At 42.1% G+C, this 16,013-nt stretch overlaps 1 protein-coding gene across 1 annotated transcript; it reads right to left on the reverse strand.

Moving 5' to 3' along the window:
• Window positions 1-101: 101 nt before the first annotated feature.
• On the reverse strand, window positions 102-14,446 carry ankfy1 (ankyrin repeat and FYVE domain containing 1). Its single transcript, XM_027165424.2, has 25 exons — window positions 14,297-14,446; window positions 12,013-12,226; window positions 11,733-11,851; window positions 11,291-11,426; window positions 10,780-10,903; window positions 9,973-10,122; window positions 9,646-9,811; window positions 9,251-9,455; window positions 9,055-9,123; window positions 8,773-8,972; window positions 8,577-8,674; window positions 7,992-8,202; window positions 7,814-7,912; window positions 7,587-7,740; window positions 7,195-7,363; window positions 6,957-7,075; window positions 6,472-6,628; window positions 6,083-6,283; window positions 5,348-5,524; window positions 3,833-3,980; window positions 3,650-3,740; window positions 3,428-3,552; window positions 2,599-2,745; window positions 2,318-2,408; window positions 102-2,220 (listed from the first exon to the last, which is right to left on the reverse strand). Exons 1-25 carry the CDS (start codon window positions 14,304-14,306, stop codon window positions 2,088-2,090), a joined length of 3,513 nt encoding a protein of 1,170 aa, XP_027021225.1. The 5' UTR covers window positions 14,307-14,446; the 3' UTR covers window positions 102-2,087.
• Between the last annotated feature and the right edge of the window lie 1,567 nt (window positions 14,447-16,013).

Here is a 16,013-nt window from a genome sequence, read left to right on the forward strand (position 1 = left end):
AATATAACGTTCATATGAAAAGCATTAATCTTCCCTCTTTCCATTGGTGAACTGAAAAAACAAAAACCCGATCAATTGATGTGTTTTTTTTTAATCATTTTATGACCTTAATGTAAAGTTGTCCTCCCTTTCTTGAAAAGGATACTAGAGGAAGTGACAGGCGAGATATCTGAGCATACAGATACGACAGTGTGCATAAGAGATCGGACAGAGGCAAAAAGCACAACCTGCGTTTCAGTACAAAACAGTTGTAGTGGTCAAAAATAGTATACAATTAGCTGTACAAGTTAACAGAACCTAGAATAGACTGTGGACTCAACCAAGAATGTCACATTCTCCTTTTGTACGATCAGGAAAAAAACAAAAAAAAATAGGATAAAGTGCAGCCGAAAGAATTTAAAACATAATGCGGTCAACTAAATGTGACGTCAGGCAAATCTGAAGATTTAAAAAAAAAAAAAATGAAAAAGTAAACGAAATTCGGTATTACATCATAGGTTAAATGGAATGTATGCTTTGGTGATCAGAATGATTAGGACAGTGCTATGATAAATGTGCATATGCATAGTAGAAAACTCCTCATACGTCTGCACCTAAATCCTCAGGTTTACTTGGTAATAGTAGTTTTTTTTTCTTCCTTTTTTGTTCGGGTCAGGAAATGCCACGTTGTTCAGCTGTGAATTTCTTCTTGAAAACATAGAATAAATGTTAATGGAAGAATAAAAAGTGCATTTAATACGCAGACTCCTCACTGATTAACAAACATGAACTGATGCACATCAGGGATTAATTAACAGACGACAAAGTCGAAAATCACATCATTTACTGAAATGTGCTTGATGTGGAGTTAACCTTGTGTTTCGCTGTGTTCTGGCCATCAGGGTGATCGTTAACCCTTTGTGGACCTTAGGTGCAAGGATATAGTAAAGGTTCGTCAACGCTCCTCGAGTAAACAAAAAGCTTCACTCAGGCCGACGTGATTAAGGCTTTTAAACCCTCTGAAGAGGAACGGCTAATTATCCGATCTTGGGATAATTCTTTATTCGGATTCTATCGTCCTTTGTATTCAATGCTCGGTACTGAAAGTCTTCAAACCTACGTATGTGGTGTTTTATGCTGACATATTATGACTGGTGTTGGGTTTGTAATCGAGTTCTACGGCTCTATAGTTGTTTTCGGTTGCTTTCTGCTACTTCAGAGGCTCTTAACTCCGGTCTTAATTCGAGTCTTCTGTATTCATCAGACCTGGCTTATGTCATTAGAGGAAAACTTCACCCTGAAACACATGAAGTACAGTTATGGTGGAATATCTTCTTATGCTTAGAGATACTGGTGCTAATTTCGTAGATAGTGATGTACTTCTCGTCACAGAGGGACACTGCTGGCTTACGTACTACATAAAAAAAGATCTTAAACATGGTATAATGATGAGGTTTCTCTCTTCACTCCTTAGCAAGAGCCTCTTTTCTCACTCGTATAGAAATAGCAGACAGCAAGATGTTGGACACAAGGATCCAGAATGCAGTACAGCTATGTGTCACACTCGTGCCGACAGTGCTGACGGCTGTATTAGCGTGAGCGATAAAGCTTCGGTAAAGAGTGTATAGATGATGTCACACCAAAGGACCTTTGTGTCCGTTACTGCATCTCTAGAACTAAAATCCCACTGCCGTTAATATCACAATTCAGTATTCTAACGGAATTGTGGGTAATGGAGAAAAACCAGTAACCAAAGCGAACCCAGTCCACCGTGTTGATTCTGAAGATGGCATATTCATATGTACGTCATTCAGGGTGGAGTTTTCCTTAAATCATTAGCTGAGCAGTTAGATCAGGTGTGTCGCAGAACACAAGGTCCTCAAGATTAGAGTTAAGAGCTCCTTCACTACTTTCATTTTGATCCTTAATAGATGTCGGTACTAGAACATACATACACAGTTGTTTTGTTCAGAAAAGTCTGTAATAGTAGTAAAAATTGTGATCTGTACGTTTAAGTCCCTTCTTGTTCCTCCCTTCTCTCCGTCTCCACATTTCTATCCACCGTGGTCTGGTTTAGTGTTTGTGCCACCGACGCCCTGCTGGTGCTGTTAGGAGACTCCACCCAGAGTTAGCACGTCGAAGCAAATGTCACAAACGCGGACGGGCTTGTTCAGATCGAATTTGATGATGGGGATCTCCTTGACGGAGCACTTGTGGCACAGCAAGCGGCCGCAGTGACGGCTGGTGAGATGAGAGGAAAAGAAGCGGTTTACAGAATCGGACTTGTTTCCAAAAGATACGGGTATTGTGTAGAGATAAGTGCAGTCCAAGTACATACCAGTGATGCTTTCTCGTGGTTACTCCAAACTTGGCAGCACATTCGTAACAGTTGGAGCCGTCGCACCACGGGGGCTCTTTGGACAGCATATCTTTAAAAAAAAAATTTTTTTTTTTAATAAATAATTAAATAGAATTTTTATTCGGCGCATGATGAACTTTTGATAGCCAAATTCATAAAAATGAATAAACTCTAAACTAACAAATATATGATTATTGGTGTGTTAGTTAGGATATTAGGCTTTACTTAAGCAGAAAATGTAAAAGCTGTGGATCTCGTACCTAGCAGGCGGAAGAGGAGCTGCTTAGTGGCCACTTGATAGTTGAAGATGTTTACGCCCTGGTTGTTGTTGACGCCCAGACGAGCTCCAGCCCTCACGATGGCACGACAGAGATTAGCGTTTCCTTTCATATAGGCCAAGAGAAGCACTGAAGAGCAACGACAAGCACACAAATGAGTAACCAAATCGGATCTGCCCAAGCAACAGACATTGTTTCATTGCCCATCAACACAAAACAAGCTGTGTAACAATATACATTGTTTAAAGAGCAAATCTAATGACTTTTTTTTTTTTTTGCATTTAGTGTGTTCGGTGAACAAAACACCTTCGGGCTTCATTTCAGTAATGTCTTGTTGATGAGAGAGGTCAGAGAAGAGTGACCAGACTGGTGCGGGTTGTAACTCTATTGGGGCACTTAAATACTGGAAAATCTTCAAAATATTGTGTTTAAATTGCCATTTTAATGAAAGTCGGTGGAGTTGCTCTTTAATATACATTTAAAGGCTAGTCATTTACTACAAGCATAATTTACTGGTCTAGGAACAACTAGAACATCATCCTTTATAAGGTTTATAGGTATAAATAAAAACAGCCATAAGTAGTCCTCATTTCTAAACTCATATACAAACATATTACACAGAATCAATGGGGGAAAATATATTCATGGCATTTGGCAGACTTTATACAACTGAGCAAATGAGGATTGGGGGCCTTGCTGGAGGGCCCAGCGGTGGCAGCTCGGTGGACCTGAGATTCGAGCTAGCAACCTTCCGAACGGTAATCCAACACCGTAGACCACTAGACTACCACATCCCCCAAAGTGCACTAACCTGTATTCCCTTCGTTATCCGGTTTATCCAGTGGATACTCTGGCATACATTCCAAGAACAGCTCAAAGATGGCTGCTGCATTTTCCTTCCCGTATTGACCGAGGACATGCATTGGAGACTGTCCCCTGAAGGTGACGAAATGAAATGAAAAGCAATCCTTTAATTCTCATTATTTCAATAATTCTGCGTGGCAGCCGACGGGCGTTATTCGTGGACGTGTACCTGAGATTGAAGGCCTCTGCGTCAATGTTCGACTCAGTGAGAAGGACTCGCACGTTATTCAGGCGACCCTGCATCACAGCGAGGTGTAGAGCTGAGACAAAAACGAGTCAAGATTTTACATTTACGAGACTCTGACTTTGATTCAAGTTCATTTGATGTGGTTTTAGAAATACAGATATGCACCGTTGTTTCCGTTCTCGTCGACAGCCGGAAAATCGACACCGTTTTCGAGCAGTACGGAGCAAATAGTGGCCAGATCTTGCTGCGCCGCCAAATGTAGAGCCGTCTGCCGGTGTTTAGTCAACTCGTTCACTTTAGCACCTGCTAGAAGCTGAACACAAACACACCATGATCTGAATCACATACACAACAATCATGAGAACACCATCATCACAGTCATGTAAATCCACACAAATAGGTCAAATTTAGTCCTACATACAGAGGTATTAGTGGTGTAACACTCTGAACATGACTCAACTCAAGATAGCAGGTTCGTGATTTAATTCGATCACATCCTGTCACAGGATGTTTTCGTATTTAGCTCCCAAACTTTACAATAGTCTTCCTGATAGTGACCGGGGCTCAGACACACTTTCCCAGTTTAAATGTAGATAAAAAACTTCTCTTTAGTCAGGTGTACAAATAATACATCCCATAATGCTCTAATACATGCACAATATCATCTACTACTTGCTAATAATATGAACAGTAGCTACATTAATCCCTCTCTACTGCTTCTCTCTTTCTACCCATCCTGAGGCATCCGGAAATTGCACCAGCTCCGATTGTCTTCTGTGCTATGAAAATTTTGGACCTTTACTGAGAAGAGGCCGAATTTGTGAGGATCCTGAGACATCTAGAGATGTTCCAGCACCAGTTAGACTCTGCTATACTAAAGATGAGGAGATGCCAACTCCATGTGGTCTTTGAGGACAGACTGTCAGACTGTATATTTATAATCACACCCTCCGGTGTCACCCAGATGAGGATGAGGTTCCCCTTTGAGTCTGGTTCCTCTCAAGGTTTCTTCCTTTACGATCTAAGGGAGTTTTTCCTCACAACAGTCACCTGAGTCACCTCAGTCTTGCTCATTGGGGATAAAAACAAACATTCAAATATATCTAATATTAATCTTAAATTTTGTATTATATTAATCTTTATAATAAACTTTTGTTCTATGTTTATGTTCTGTAAAGCTGCTTCGAGACAACGTCAATTGTTGAAATTCAGATTTATTTGTATAGCGCTTTTAACGACTCGCGTACATGTTTTTCTAAATAAAAAGAAATGTTTGTTTAATATTATGAACAAAGTGAAATACAGATCCTCTGTATCTTAAAAATACATAAATAAATGTATTAATTCTCCCAAACATTTGATAATGAGAGCTCTGTAGCAGCAATCACCAGAAATGGAGACCCAGCTAAAATCCCTGAAATCTGCAACCTCTGTTCATGTCAGTAGTGTTGGACTGGTGTGTTTTGGAAACTACTGAAGAGCTCTGTTTAACTGTTATAACATGACAACGTATAACACGTGTCAATAGTGATCCAGGGCTATCAATCAGTGTGCTTTCTATATCTTATACACCCTATAAGGTAATTAATGACACAGAGCCATGAAACCCCATTAACTTTTAACTGGTATCATAATCAGACAACCTCTGGCATCTGGCGTCTTCTTCTACGAAGGGCTTACCAGGTTGCGCACGATGATCTCAGAGCCGGCCTGCACGGCGAGGTGCAGTGGTGTGAGTTTGGCTGTGTCCTGCACTCTGGAGTTAACGTTAGCCTGCACACTGATCAGGAAAAGCACACTCTCGATGTCAGAGTTCTGCACGGCGATGTGAAGGAAGTTACGGCCCTTGTTGTCAACCTAAGCAGAGACACGAAGAGACAGCAACCGGGTGAGGCGTTTATGTGCTCAAATGAATCATGACTTCTTCACAGCTTACAGAACCCTATAAAACCCCTGGATATTTTATACAATATATGTATATATACCAGAATGACTGTGATCATAGTGCTGTGTGTGTGTGTGTGTGTGTGCGCGTGTATATGATGTCATTCAAGTATGATGCCATTCTGTCAAATTATAAAGATAAAGGTAAAGATGAAGAAAACATGCAATTATTGGACAATAATCAATGTATCTAGTCCTTGATTATTTTCCTAAAACAGCATATACTATACGTAAAGACATTATTTTACAGACTGAGAGAACATTGTTAATTATGTGCAAGCCATTTAATGGCACAGTGCCTTAGGATAGACTTCATCATGATGTATAATTCACATGGATGCTAAAATAGAACTCGGTCATCTGTGGTCATGGATCTAATCCACAAAGAGGCAACGATCTTTGAGAGAAATGACACTTGCGCAATGTTCTTCACCACAGTTATAGCCATCTGTCTCCCTCTTGCTATCCCACCTGCTCGGCTGCTCCGGGTTCTCTTTTGAGGATGGCTTCTGCTGCTTTGTTGTTCTTGTGAGTCATGGCGCAGGCAAACGGCGTTGTGCCCTGCCGATCTCTCAGGTTCAGTCGGATGTCTGGGTGTGAGATGAGAAGCTGGATAATCACGCTGTGCTGGTTACTGATGGCCACATGGATTGGTGCCCGGCCCTCTGCATCCTACATGTAACAGCATCGTGGGAACGCGGTGAATATGAGGAAATACACCCCTCTAGCACACTCCACTACAATATAGTTTCATAGTACTTACAGTATATCTTAATATATATATTTGTAACATTCCTGTGATATGGAATATTTTATAGATTCATATGAGAATGTTAATCACCCGGGAACTGTGTTAGTACCTGTGCATTAACGTTTGCTCCAAACTCCAGAAGGCACTGCACCGCCTCCTCGAGGCCCCAACAGGAAGCCAGATGCAGAGGGCTCTGTCCATCCCGCGCCTCCTCGTCTCCCTCCCCGTTAGCTCCAGGCCTCCGAGGACTGTTCACATCACAGCCACTGAAAGAGAGAACCACATACACAAAGAGAAAACTCTTAGATTTAGACTAAATAAAAAAATCTGTATATTTTATTTTACATTTTAGACCATTTTGTAATTATTTAATGTGTTTAAGGCATTCATCTGGAGGGGAAAATACAACAACTGTCATATACAAATGAATATATTCACAATCCAGCTCCATAAACACAGTTATTGCTGCACCTGAAATTTAGGTCACACCAATCAGATTGCAGGAAAAAAAAAGGCTTTGTACTGTACGCATGTCTGAAACGTGCTGAACAATGCTGCGTCAGCATCAGATATGATTAGAGCACGTGTGCAAACCTGCGTATAAGGAAGCAGGCGGAGATCTCGTTGTTCTCATCGATGGCTCGGTGCAGCAATGTTTGCTGGCACCCTCCTGGTCCTGAACTCCAGCATGTTGTGTCACAGCCATGCCTGACCTATCATATCAGGAGCCAGAGCAAAATCATAGCAAACTCTAGCACAAATACAACCATAAGACAAGCACAGAGAAATCTTAGCAGAAGGAAAAGACAGCAAATTTCCTGGTTGCCCTTACCAATGTCGAGGCAATATCCTCTAAGCCATTCTCTAAGGCAAGCCACAGTGGAGGATCTCCCTTCTCATTCACCACTGACATGTCTGCTCCACGTGTACAGATAGCATCCACCACCAAGGGGAGCTGGTTACTGATGGCCAGCTGCAGGGCTGTCTGTCCCTCCTGTGTCCTGGACGTCAAGAGAACCTTTAAATTATTGACTCACAGTAAAATGAATCCAGATCAGTTACAGATATGTACATCCCCACTGGTGATGCTAATTCCAGTTTTATACCTGGAATCCGTTTTTTTTGACAGAAGGGGGTTTATACCATTTATTTCTGTGACAAACATCACCGAACTGCACTCAGCTACACCATAAAGGTCCCTTCTACTGCCTGGAAACACCTTACCTTACATTGATGTCTGCTTGGTGCTCTAGCAGGAACAGGGCACTCTTGCTGTCCTGTCTCTTGATGGCCATGTGGAGAAGAGTCTGGCCATCTGACATGGTGTCATTAATGGCTGCCCCTGATCCCAGGAGCTGTGCGGCAATGGTGTGCATTCCTGACAAATGATCAGCGTTATTTAATTACATGAGGATAGTTTGGTGTTCAGATCTATATCTGTAAGTCAATACCTGTCCAGAGAGCAAGTCCGAGCACAGTCTGGTCCAGGGAATCTTTAAGGCTGAAGTCTGGGATGATCTGTAGGTTGTTGGTGGCATGGAGAGCATTGGCTAGGATACAGAATGGAAGAATGGAATCATTATCCCAATAGTAATAGTAAACAAACCCTATTAAGGACTATAGTAGTACCTTTCTGCTCTAGTATAACAGACACCACATCTGGGTGGTTGTGAACGATGGCCAAGTGCAGAGGGCTCTGTAATGAGACGCCGTGGCTCCGGTCCCCTGCGTCAGGCAAGGCAGTGTGGGTTTGTAGATTAGGATTGGCCCCCTGCTGCAGAAGCTCGGCCGTCAGAGCTGCTAATCCGCAGCGACATGCTGTATGCAGGGGAGTTTCTCCCTACGAAGAAAACACAGTGCACTGGAATTAACAAAGGCAAAAAATGTCACCTATTTAAAAAAACAACAACAACAACAAAAAAAAAAAAACGCACTTGCTACACAAACACATGCAAAACACAGACCAACAGAGGAAATAGATGCATGAATTCTATGCAAATTCAGGACGACACTGTAAAGTAACAAATCCAAACAACTGTGCGGATCAATCTCATGGCACACGTGAGCTAAAGTATTTCAAATCCACATTCACAAATATAAATCCTACATGCAATTACTTTAATGCACGGTAATTGAAAAAAGGAAAAAAAAAGAAACAAAAACTATAACCATGGTTTGACATAAAAATGCACTTGCTCATTTGAATACACTTACCCATTTATTACTATGATTGACCTTTGCTTCATGGGTGGCCAGGAAGATGGCAGCTGCTTCACTTCCTGCAAGGGCTGCTCTCTGAATAAGGCAGTTTCCTAAAAGAAAAGACCAAGTAAAAATAGTTATTTACAAATTTAGACCATAATGTGTAAAATGCATGGGTGTGCAGGGCATGAAGTACGAGAGTACTCACCTGAGGCGTCTGGAGCGTTGGGATCGCTTCCTCTTTGTATGAGCCGAGCCGCAAAGCTGTTCTCGTCGAACGAGGTGCCGTTGACTACAGGGGCCTCATCGTCGAAGGGGTTAATGGAGGGATCAGATGACACTGTAATGTACTGCAGAGCCAGCCACAGTGCAGTATTGCCTTCGTGGTCTTTCAGGTCCATGTCCAGCCTGAATGAATAAAGTCATTAGTATATTTGAATACATATCTTAAAAAAAGATTGCCTGTCAGACGAAGGAGTATTATGCTCACTGTTTGCACTGAAGGAGTTGATTAAACACAGGTTCGTTTCCTGACAGCACTGCTTCATGTAAAGGTGTTCTGAAAGGTAAAGGATACAAAATAAAGCTCGCTTCGGTAATGTTTTAAAAGATGCAGGTGTCCACAGGGCTGCATGATAACATTAAACGAAACGAGGCTCATTTCTAATCTATACTACGATACCCACCGTCCTCTGCTGTTTTGCATGTTGGGGTTGGCGCCGGTTTTGAGCAAGGCCTCTGCGATGCGGGCCATGCCGCTCATCACCTCAGCACTGTGCTTCTTTGGGCTGAAGGAGCAGACAAGGTGCAGCGGTGTCTCTACTGCTCCTACTGTGGCTGCGTTTACTTGGGCTGAGTGGCGTATCAGGAAAGTGGAAGCAAACTCATCTCCTGAATCCACACAGAAGAAAAAAAATATAAACACTCCTTTATAGAAGATTTATATCAGTGTAATGCATAGAGGAAGGAAAAATTTTAAAAAAAAAAGAGAGAGAGAGTATTCTACAACACCGTTTGTTTATTTTACCACCAACATCAGAGACTGTTGATGATGATGTTTTAAGGCAATACTAGCACTCACCCCTCTGGATGGCTTTGTGCAAGAGGCTCCAGCCACTCTGATCAACCATGTCCACATCTGCTTTGTTGTTGACCAAGGTGGTGGCAATGCTCTCCAGTTTTTTGGACAAGGCCAGGTCCAAAGCCAGATCGCCATTATTGTCCAGTTCGTTCAGCTTCCCTGGCAGCTGAGAAGGAAAAGAAAATAGAATTTGGCAACCCGAAATTCGTACTAAAAAGCATTTCACTGCATGTAGTGTGTGTAGTTGTTTGTGTGAGACCAATAAAATTGGATTACTAATGAATTCACAAAAATCCCCCCCCCCCAACGGGTTTATGGCTGACCTACCTGAGCATCCATCTCGATGAGATACAGGAACACCACATCCTCCCTCTCCACCTTTATGGCTTTGTGAAGAGGAAACTCAGTCTTCGACTTGATCATCTTATACAGCAGCTGAGCACTCATAGTACTGAAGTCCTCTTTCCTCAGATCATCCTGTAATAAAGCACAGAGTAATAACTAGTCTGTTCACAAATAGGAAAAACGTGATGAGAAGGACGTCATATAAGGGACAAGGGCCGTGCACATACAAGCAGACACACACTACTTGGAGGGAATGACTGCACAGAATGAGACTGAATCTGCAGCTCCGAAAGGAGCGAATAATTACTGTCTGCGTCTGTGACCTACTGTATTCGCTAAAATCACCTTGAGCATCAGTGAGCATGCTCAAAAGGGATTTATCAAAGGGAGATTTTAAGGAATCACATACAAAGCCTTAATACCAAGGACGGTCCTTCATCAAACTGTGCTTTCTGCTGCATGCAACAGCAGGAGGGAGGATACGGTCAGCCACTGACTCAGACAACAGAGAAGCAGCATAGCCGTACAGAATGTGCAAAATCAATGATCCCCCTTGGGAGACAGGTCATTACTTTCTTAAAAGGTAATTTTTTCCAGAATACAGTCTGCTGGCTTTTTGACATCAATACATGTTCGATTTCTCCTGTGATTCAGGTTTATATAGAGAACACAGACAAATGAGCTAGAGCGCCACAGCTAGACAGACACATCTTCCCCCACACTGCGTTAATGATGACATGATTTGAGGCTGAAGACTTGGTGTTATTGGCACATGGCGTCCTGACTCACCCAGTGGCTGGCGATGATTTCACCGCAGTAGTTCATCAGCGTGGTGGCGTCCAACTCCTCAGCCGTCTGGTAAAAGCGAATGCAGTTCCTCACGTTTACTGACGACATTACTCCTTTCTCACATCTATAAATGACAAGAGGAACACCACTGTTTAGATCAGGAGAATAAAATAAAACTACAAAGTCATTAAAAACAAACATTTTAGTAGCATCTTTTAGTACAAATCTTCTTTTTAAAGAAGCAGTTTGTAATATGACATGCCTTGCTCTTTTCCCTAGATGATCCCAGCCTAGTGAATTGCTTCTTGGGAAAAAAAAAATAAAGACAACTTGCGCAATGCATCCTAGTGCAAGTGTCCTAGTTCATCCTTAGTTAAAATGCATTCATGGATGCAGGACCACGGCAGATCAGCTTGTTGTCTGTTTTTTTTTTTTGGTCCAATTCAACACGGTCATTGACCTGCAGCCAATGAGTCATCCACCCTCACTCCTCCTCCCTCGGTGCGCTTACCTCTCTCGCAGGAGGTACAGTTGAAAGCGGTTGGCAAGCTTCATCAGGTCAATGAGGAAGTTGTCATTTTCGCACAACTCTAGCTCGTCCGTATAAGCCCAGCGTAGCATCGCCATGGCAACCTCCGGCTTGGCCTCTGATGAAGAGAAACGTTCATTGAAAAAGGAGATGAAATATGCCAGGGGAAAAACAACAACAAAAAACAAACAAATCTTGGATGATTTTAAGGCTTCTGTTAACAGAATATGACCAGACTGAATCCTGTGATTAGCTGAGGAATAGAAGAGGATAAGGTCAAGTTCCACCTCTTTGACTTTTTTTTTTGCAGCAAAGACCATCTCTCCTTAGCTCTGTTCTGTGTGGGAGGGGCTTGTTTTCTTCTCCAGCTCATGTTAGCCAATCACATGCTGCAGAAAAATCAAAAAACCTCATTAATTCTAACCTGACAGATCAAGCTGGGATGTGGAGGCCATGCTGTTCAGGCTCCAGACGTCACTGCGTGCTGCCAGGACGAACTTATGGGCACTCAGCTGCTCCTGTCCGATTTTCACCTTCAGGTCACTAAAACATAAAACAGCTCACACTCAGTTTCAGACTTAAATCGAGCACCAGGTGAACAGTAAAACACCATGAACCTAATCTCGTACGAGTTTGAAATTAAAATATCACATCAAAAGCTCGTTTTATTTCTCCCATGATGTGTTTCACAGAAAAATGGACACCTGTACTGGTCTTGCTTATAAAGTTCAGCCACGATGGCCAGCAGGCGGCTGATGAAGGAGTCACTGGGCTGCGTGGAGGAGGAGGAGGAGCTGTGACCAGAGGCCTGTGCCGCTAACAGGGAGCACCTCCGCTCCGTTTCCACCAGCTTCTGCTGCATTTTGACGTACTCCTGCCGCAACAGGGACAGGTGCTTCTGCAGTTTCTGCACCTCCTCTGCATAAGGAGGAGAGAATATAGGGGAGGAAAAAAACAGGGCAGAAAATGAGCCACCAGCCATAACAAAGTGTGCAGTGGGGTTAAAATACAACAACAACAACAACAAAAAAACACTGTTAGAAAAATGAATGACAAGCATGAATGTGAGATTTGGATCATTCATACATATGTGTGCATACAAAGAGACAAAGACACATACGCACACATGCAGACAGACCTGCACAAATGTACACAGAGACAAAGTGAAGGAGACACACATGCACAAAGACACAAACAGGGACAAATGTCTAGAGAAACACTATTATACACAGCCACACACAGACAAAAACAAACAGGCAGGCAGACACACACACAGGCAGGCAGGCAGGCAGGCAGGCAGGCAGGCAGACACACACACACACGCACACACACACACACACACACACACACACACACAGGCAGACACACACACACACACACACAGACAGGCAGACACACACATAGACAGGCAGGCAGACACACACACAGACAGGCAGGCAGGCAGACACACACACAGACAGGCAGGCAGACACACACACACACAGACAGGCAGGCAGGCAGACACACACACACACACACACACAGGCAGGCAGACACACACACAGACAGGCAGACACAGAATATCAAAAACGGAATGGGAAATGGGTATGACCTGTGTTTAATAAAGAGGCCAAAAGAAGAAAAAAAAACCCTGCTGAGGCAGCAGACTAAAAGCTACTTCCTGATCACACTAACTTTCCAAGAGGGACTAAAGGCAACAGAACGTAATACAGTGCAACCACAACGTAGACAGTTATCACGTTTCCCAACTTTTAATGAAGACAAACCGGATTTATGACTAAATCTCAAAAGCTTCCTCTGAGATCTGTCTAAACGTGTGCGCCTCTAGAACCAATAACGATCCTCCACATCCTCCTCACTTCTCCTGAACCGGGGGACACTGGAATTTGACGGCTTGGCACAAATTCTGCAAGCCAAGTTCCTTCCTCTTTACAATCACTCTGTATAGCAGCTTGTCATTTGGCAATGTCTTTGCTTTGCACTGGCTGAGGGACTGTGTGCCTTCACGATGATTGGTGTACGAGTTAGAAGACTTCCACCAAACCACATGACTGAGTAGGAGGAACAATAAACGCTCATGCAACACCAACATGTCTCTTATGGAAATGCTGTATACTAAAAACACCACAGCTTTTGACTCTAGGACTAATTATAGTGTATAGTGTTATAGACTCTCCCTATGGAGTCTTCATAAACTAATAATTAGGACGAAACTAAATCCGTGTCATTTATTCAGCTTTCTTCCCACAACGATAAAGCGTAGAGTCATCAGCTTTGTTCCTCAGGAGGTCAATGGGCACAATAAAGCCGTTTAAAGGCCTATAAATAAGCACAAAAAAAAGTTACACAACAGCTGTAAAATCTACTCAAAACTATGCTAACCTCGCAGAACTCACCAGCATGGGTGCCAATACTTTTGGTCGTTAGCTCGAAAAATAGAACACACAAAATAATTCATGCCAGATCTGCTTCCCTACAGAGTAAATGTTATCTCAATGGATCTCATGGATCCTCCGACTAGTGCACTACGTATAACCTAAAGAATTTGTACTGTATAACATACATATAGTGAGCCAATTGTGAGCCGTAGTGAACGAACAGATAACCGTTATGTGCGCGTGAGGCTAATGACAATTGTTGATATCTCACTATTTCAGCTTTTGTTAAGATACAAGGCTAATTTTGTGACCTGACAGGCACAAGACGAACACAAACCAACTACAAAAAGCCGACCAGCAATTCTGAGGTAAAATAAAAAAGGTTTTATTCAGCATTATTGTGAATTTTCACCTCAACCACCGCCCAACCCACCAGCTTACACTTAGCACACACACGTAAATAACAAGCTAGTGCGCGCAAACGCTCGTTTACAGACGTAAAACACGACGCGAATGCATTTAAGTACACACTTAGCGGTTAGGTCGATACGAAATCAGCGTATAAGATAGACGGGAAAGGACGTGAAAACAGAAGAAATCGTTTTCGTACCTTCCGCCATGTTGGATCCGCGGCTGCTTGTGTGTTCTCGCGAGAAGATGGTGAAACCGCAGCGTAAGTATCGCGAGATTACAGAGACGCGCACGAGGGGGCGGTTAGGAGGAGCCAAGCATCAACAGTGTCATGTGAAATATTTATATAAGGACAATATATTTTGCAGCCATTGAGAAAAAAAAAAACTAATTTTTTTCTTCACTGAACAACTTAAATCCTAATTTTAGAATATTATGCATGTTGGAAAAAAATAGATTGCATGATATTTATTGGAGCCATTAAAATATTTTATTTACTCTTGGAACCCAATGCATGTACATATGGAGCTTAGACACTGACAAAAGTACTTGAATATGAAGGTTATATATTTATTGCATTATTGTTTAGTTGTGCAGTATAGTAAAACTCAGAGCCCTAACATCCACGTACCTTATAAAGGGTTACAGGGAACTTGGAGCCTATCCAAGGGTGGAGAGTGAAACGGTGGCGACCCATTTCAGGGCGTAATCACACATTACAGACAATTTAGCGATGCCTATCAGCCTATAATGCATGCCTTTTATTTGAGGAAGGAAACTGGAGAACCTGAAGCAAGGAGAGAACATGCAAACTCCATGTACACACAGGGGTTGGAGACGGGAATCGACCCCCCAACACCAAAGCAAACGTGTGACCAGTAAGCCACCATGCACTCGCCCTCGAGTAAAGAAAATAAATAAATAAAAAAAAATAAGAAAGAAAGAAAAATGAATAAAAGTAAAAATGCAGAACCCAAAATGTGCATTTAAAATGTAAAAATTATAGATTTTTTTGTAAACTAGACCAATAGTGAATCATCCTGGATTCTCAGAGAAAATAGACGCTTTCAGAGCAGTCAAACATTCAGCATTCAAGCCTTCATTGTGAAGTGGATTGAAAACAAAAGTAGTTACGGTTTGGTTTAAAGTGATGTTTGTGCCTGTTTCAAGCTTATTAAATTCTGAACCTATCTATTTAATGTGATCATAGGTGCTGGAGTGCAGCTATAGGGTTTTGAGTTTATTCAGCCACAATAGCATGAGTGAGATCAGACACTGATGTTGTATAAGGAGGTCTGAGGTGATGTCAGGGCTCTGTGTAGTTCTTCATGTTCAACTTTCACACATCACGTCTTCATGGATGTCTTCGTAACAGCTCATGACTGAAATTTCTTTTAACCACAAGTCACCCATTAAAGGATAAGAAGAATGTACATGTTATTTCCCTTAACACGTCCTCGTAACCCTGTTACCCTTTTAATGTTAATATAATTCGACATGATTTAACCAAGTAAAAATAACATTTTAGTATCAAATCACACATAGCAAGTCATGTATGTTAATATATTATTTGGAACTGAATTGATTTATTTTCCACCCACAGTAATTTTCCTCTTGCATGCTGGCCCATGTTTCCCCAGACCTGAAACCAATTGAGGACCTCTAGGATGTTTTGTATTGCAGCACCTGGACCAACCACCTAGCAGCAGACTGATAAAAGTTGGATCAGCCAGTAATTTTAATTAATTTTTTTGTTGTTGCAATTTTGATTCCTGCCCTCAATGGGTTGACAAATTTTCAGTGGAAAACAAAATCACAATTTTGTTCTTAATAAATTGCACAACATACACAAGATTTTTTTACTAGAATATTTCATTCATTGAGGTCGAATGTGTGATTTGAGGTTTAACAATAAT

This window comes from Tachysurus fulvidraco, chromosome 26, assembly GCF_022655615.1.
Source record: "Tachysurus fulvidraco isolate hzauxx_2018 chromosome 26, HZAU_PFXX_2.0, whole genome shotgun sequence".
In the NCBI taxonomy this organism is placed as follows: Eukaryota; Metazoa; Chordata; class Actinopteri; order Siluriformes; family Bagridae; genus Tachysurus; species Tachysurus fulvidraco.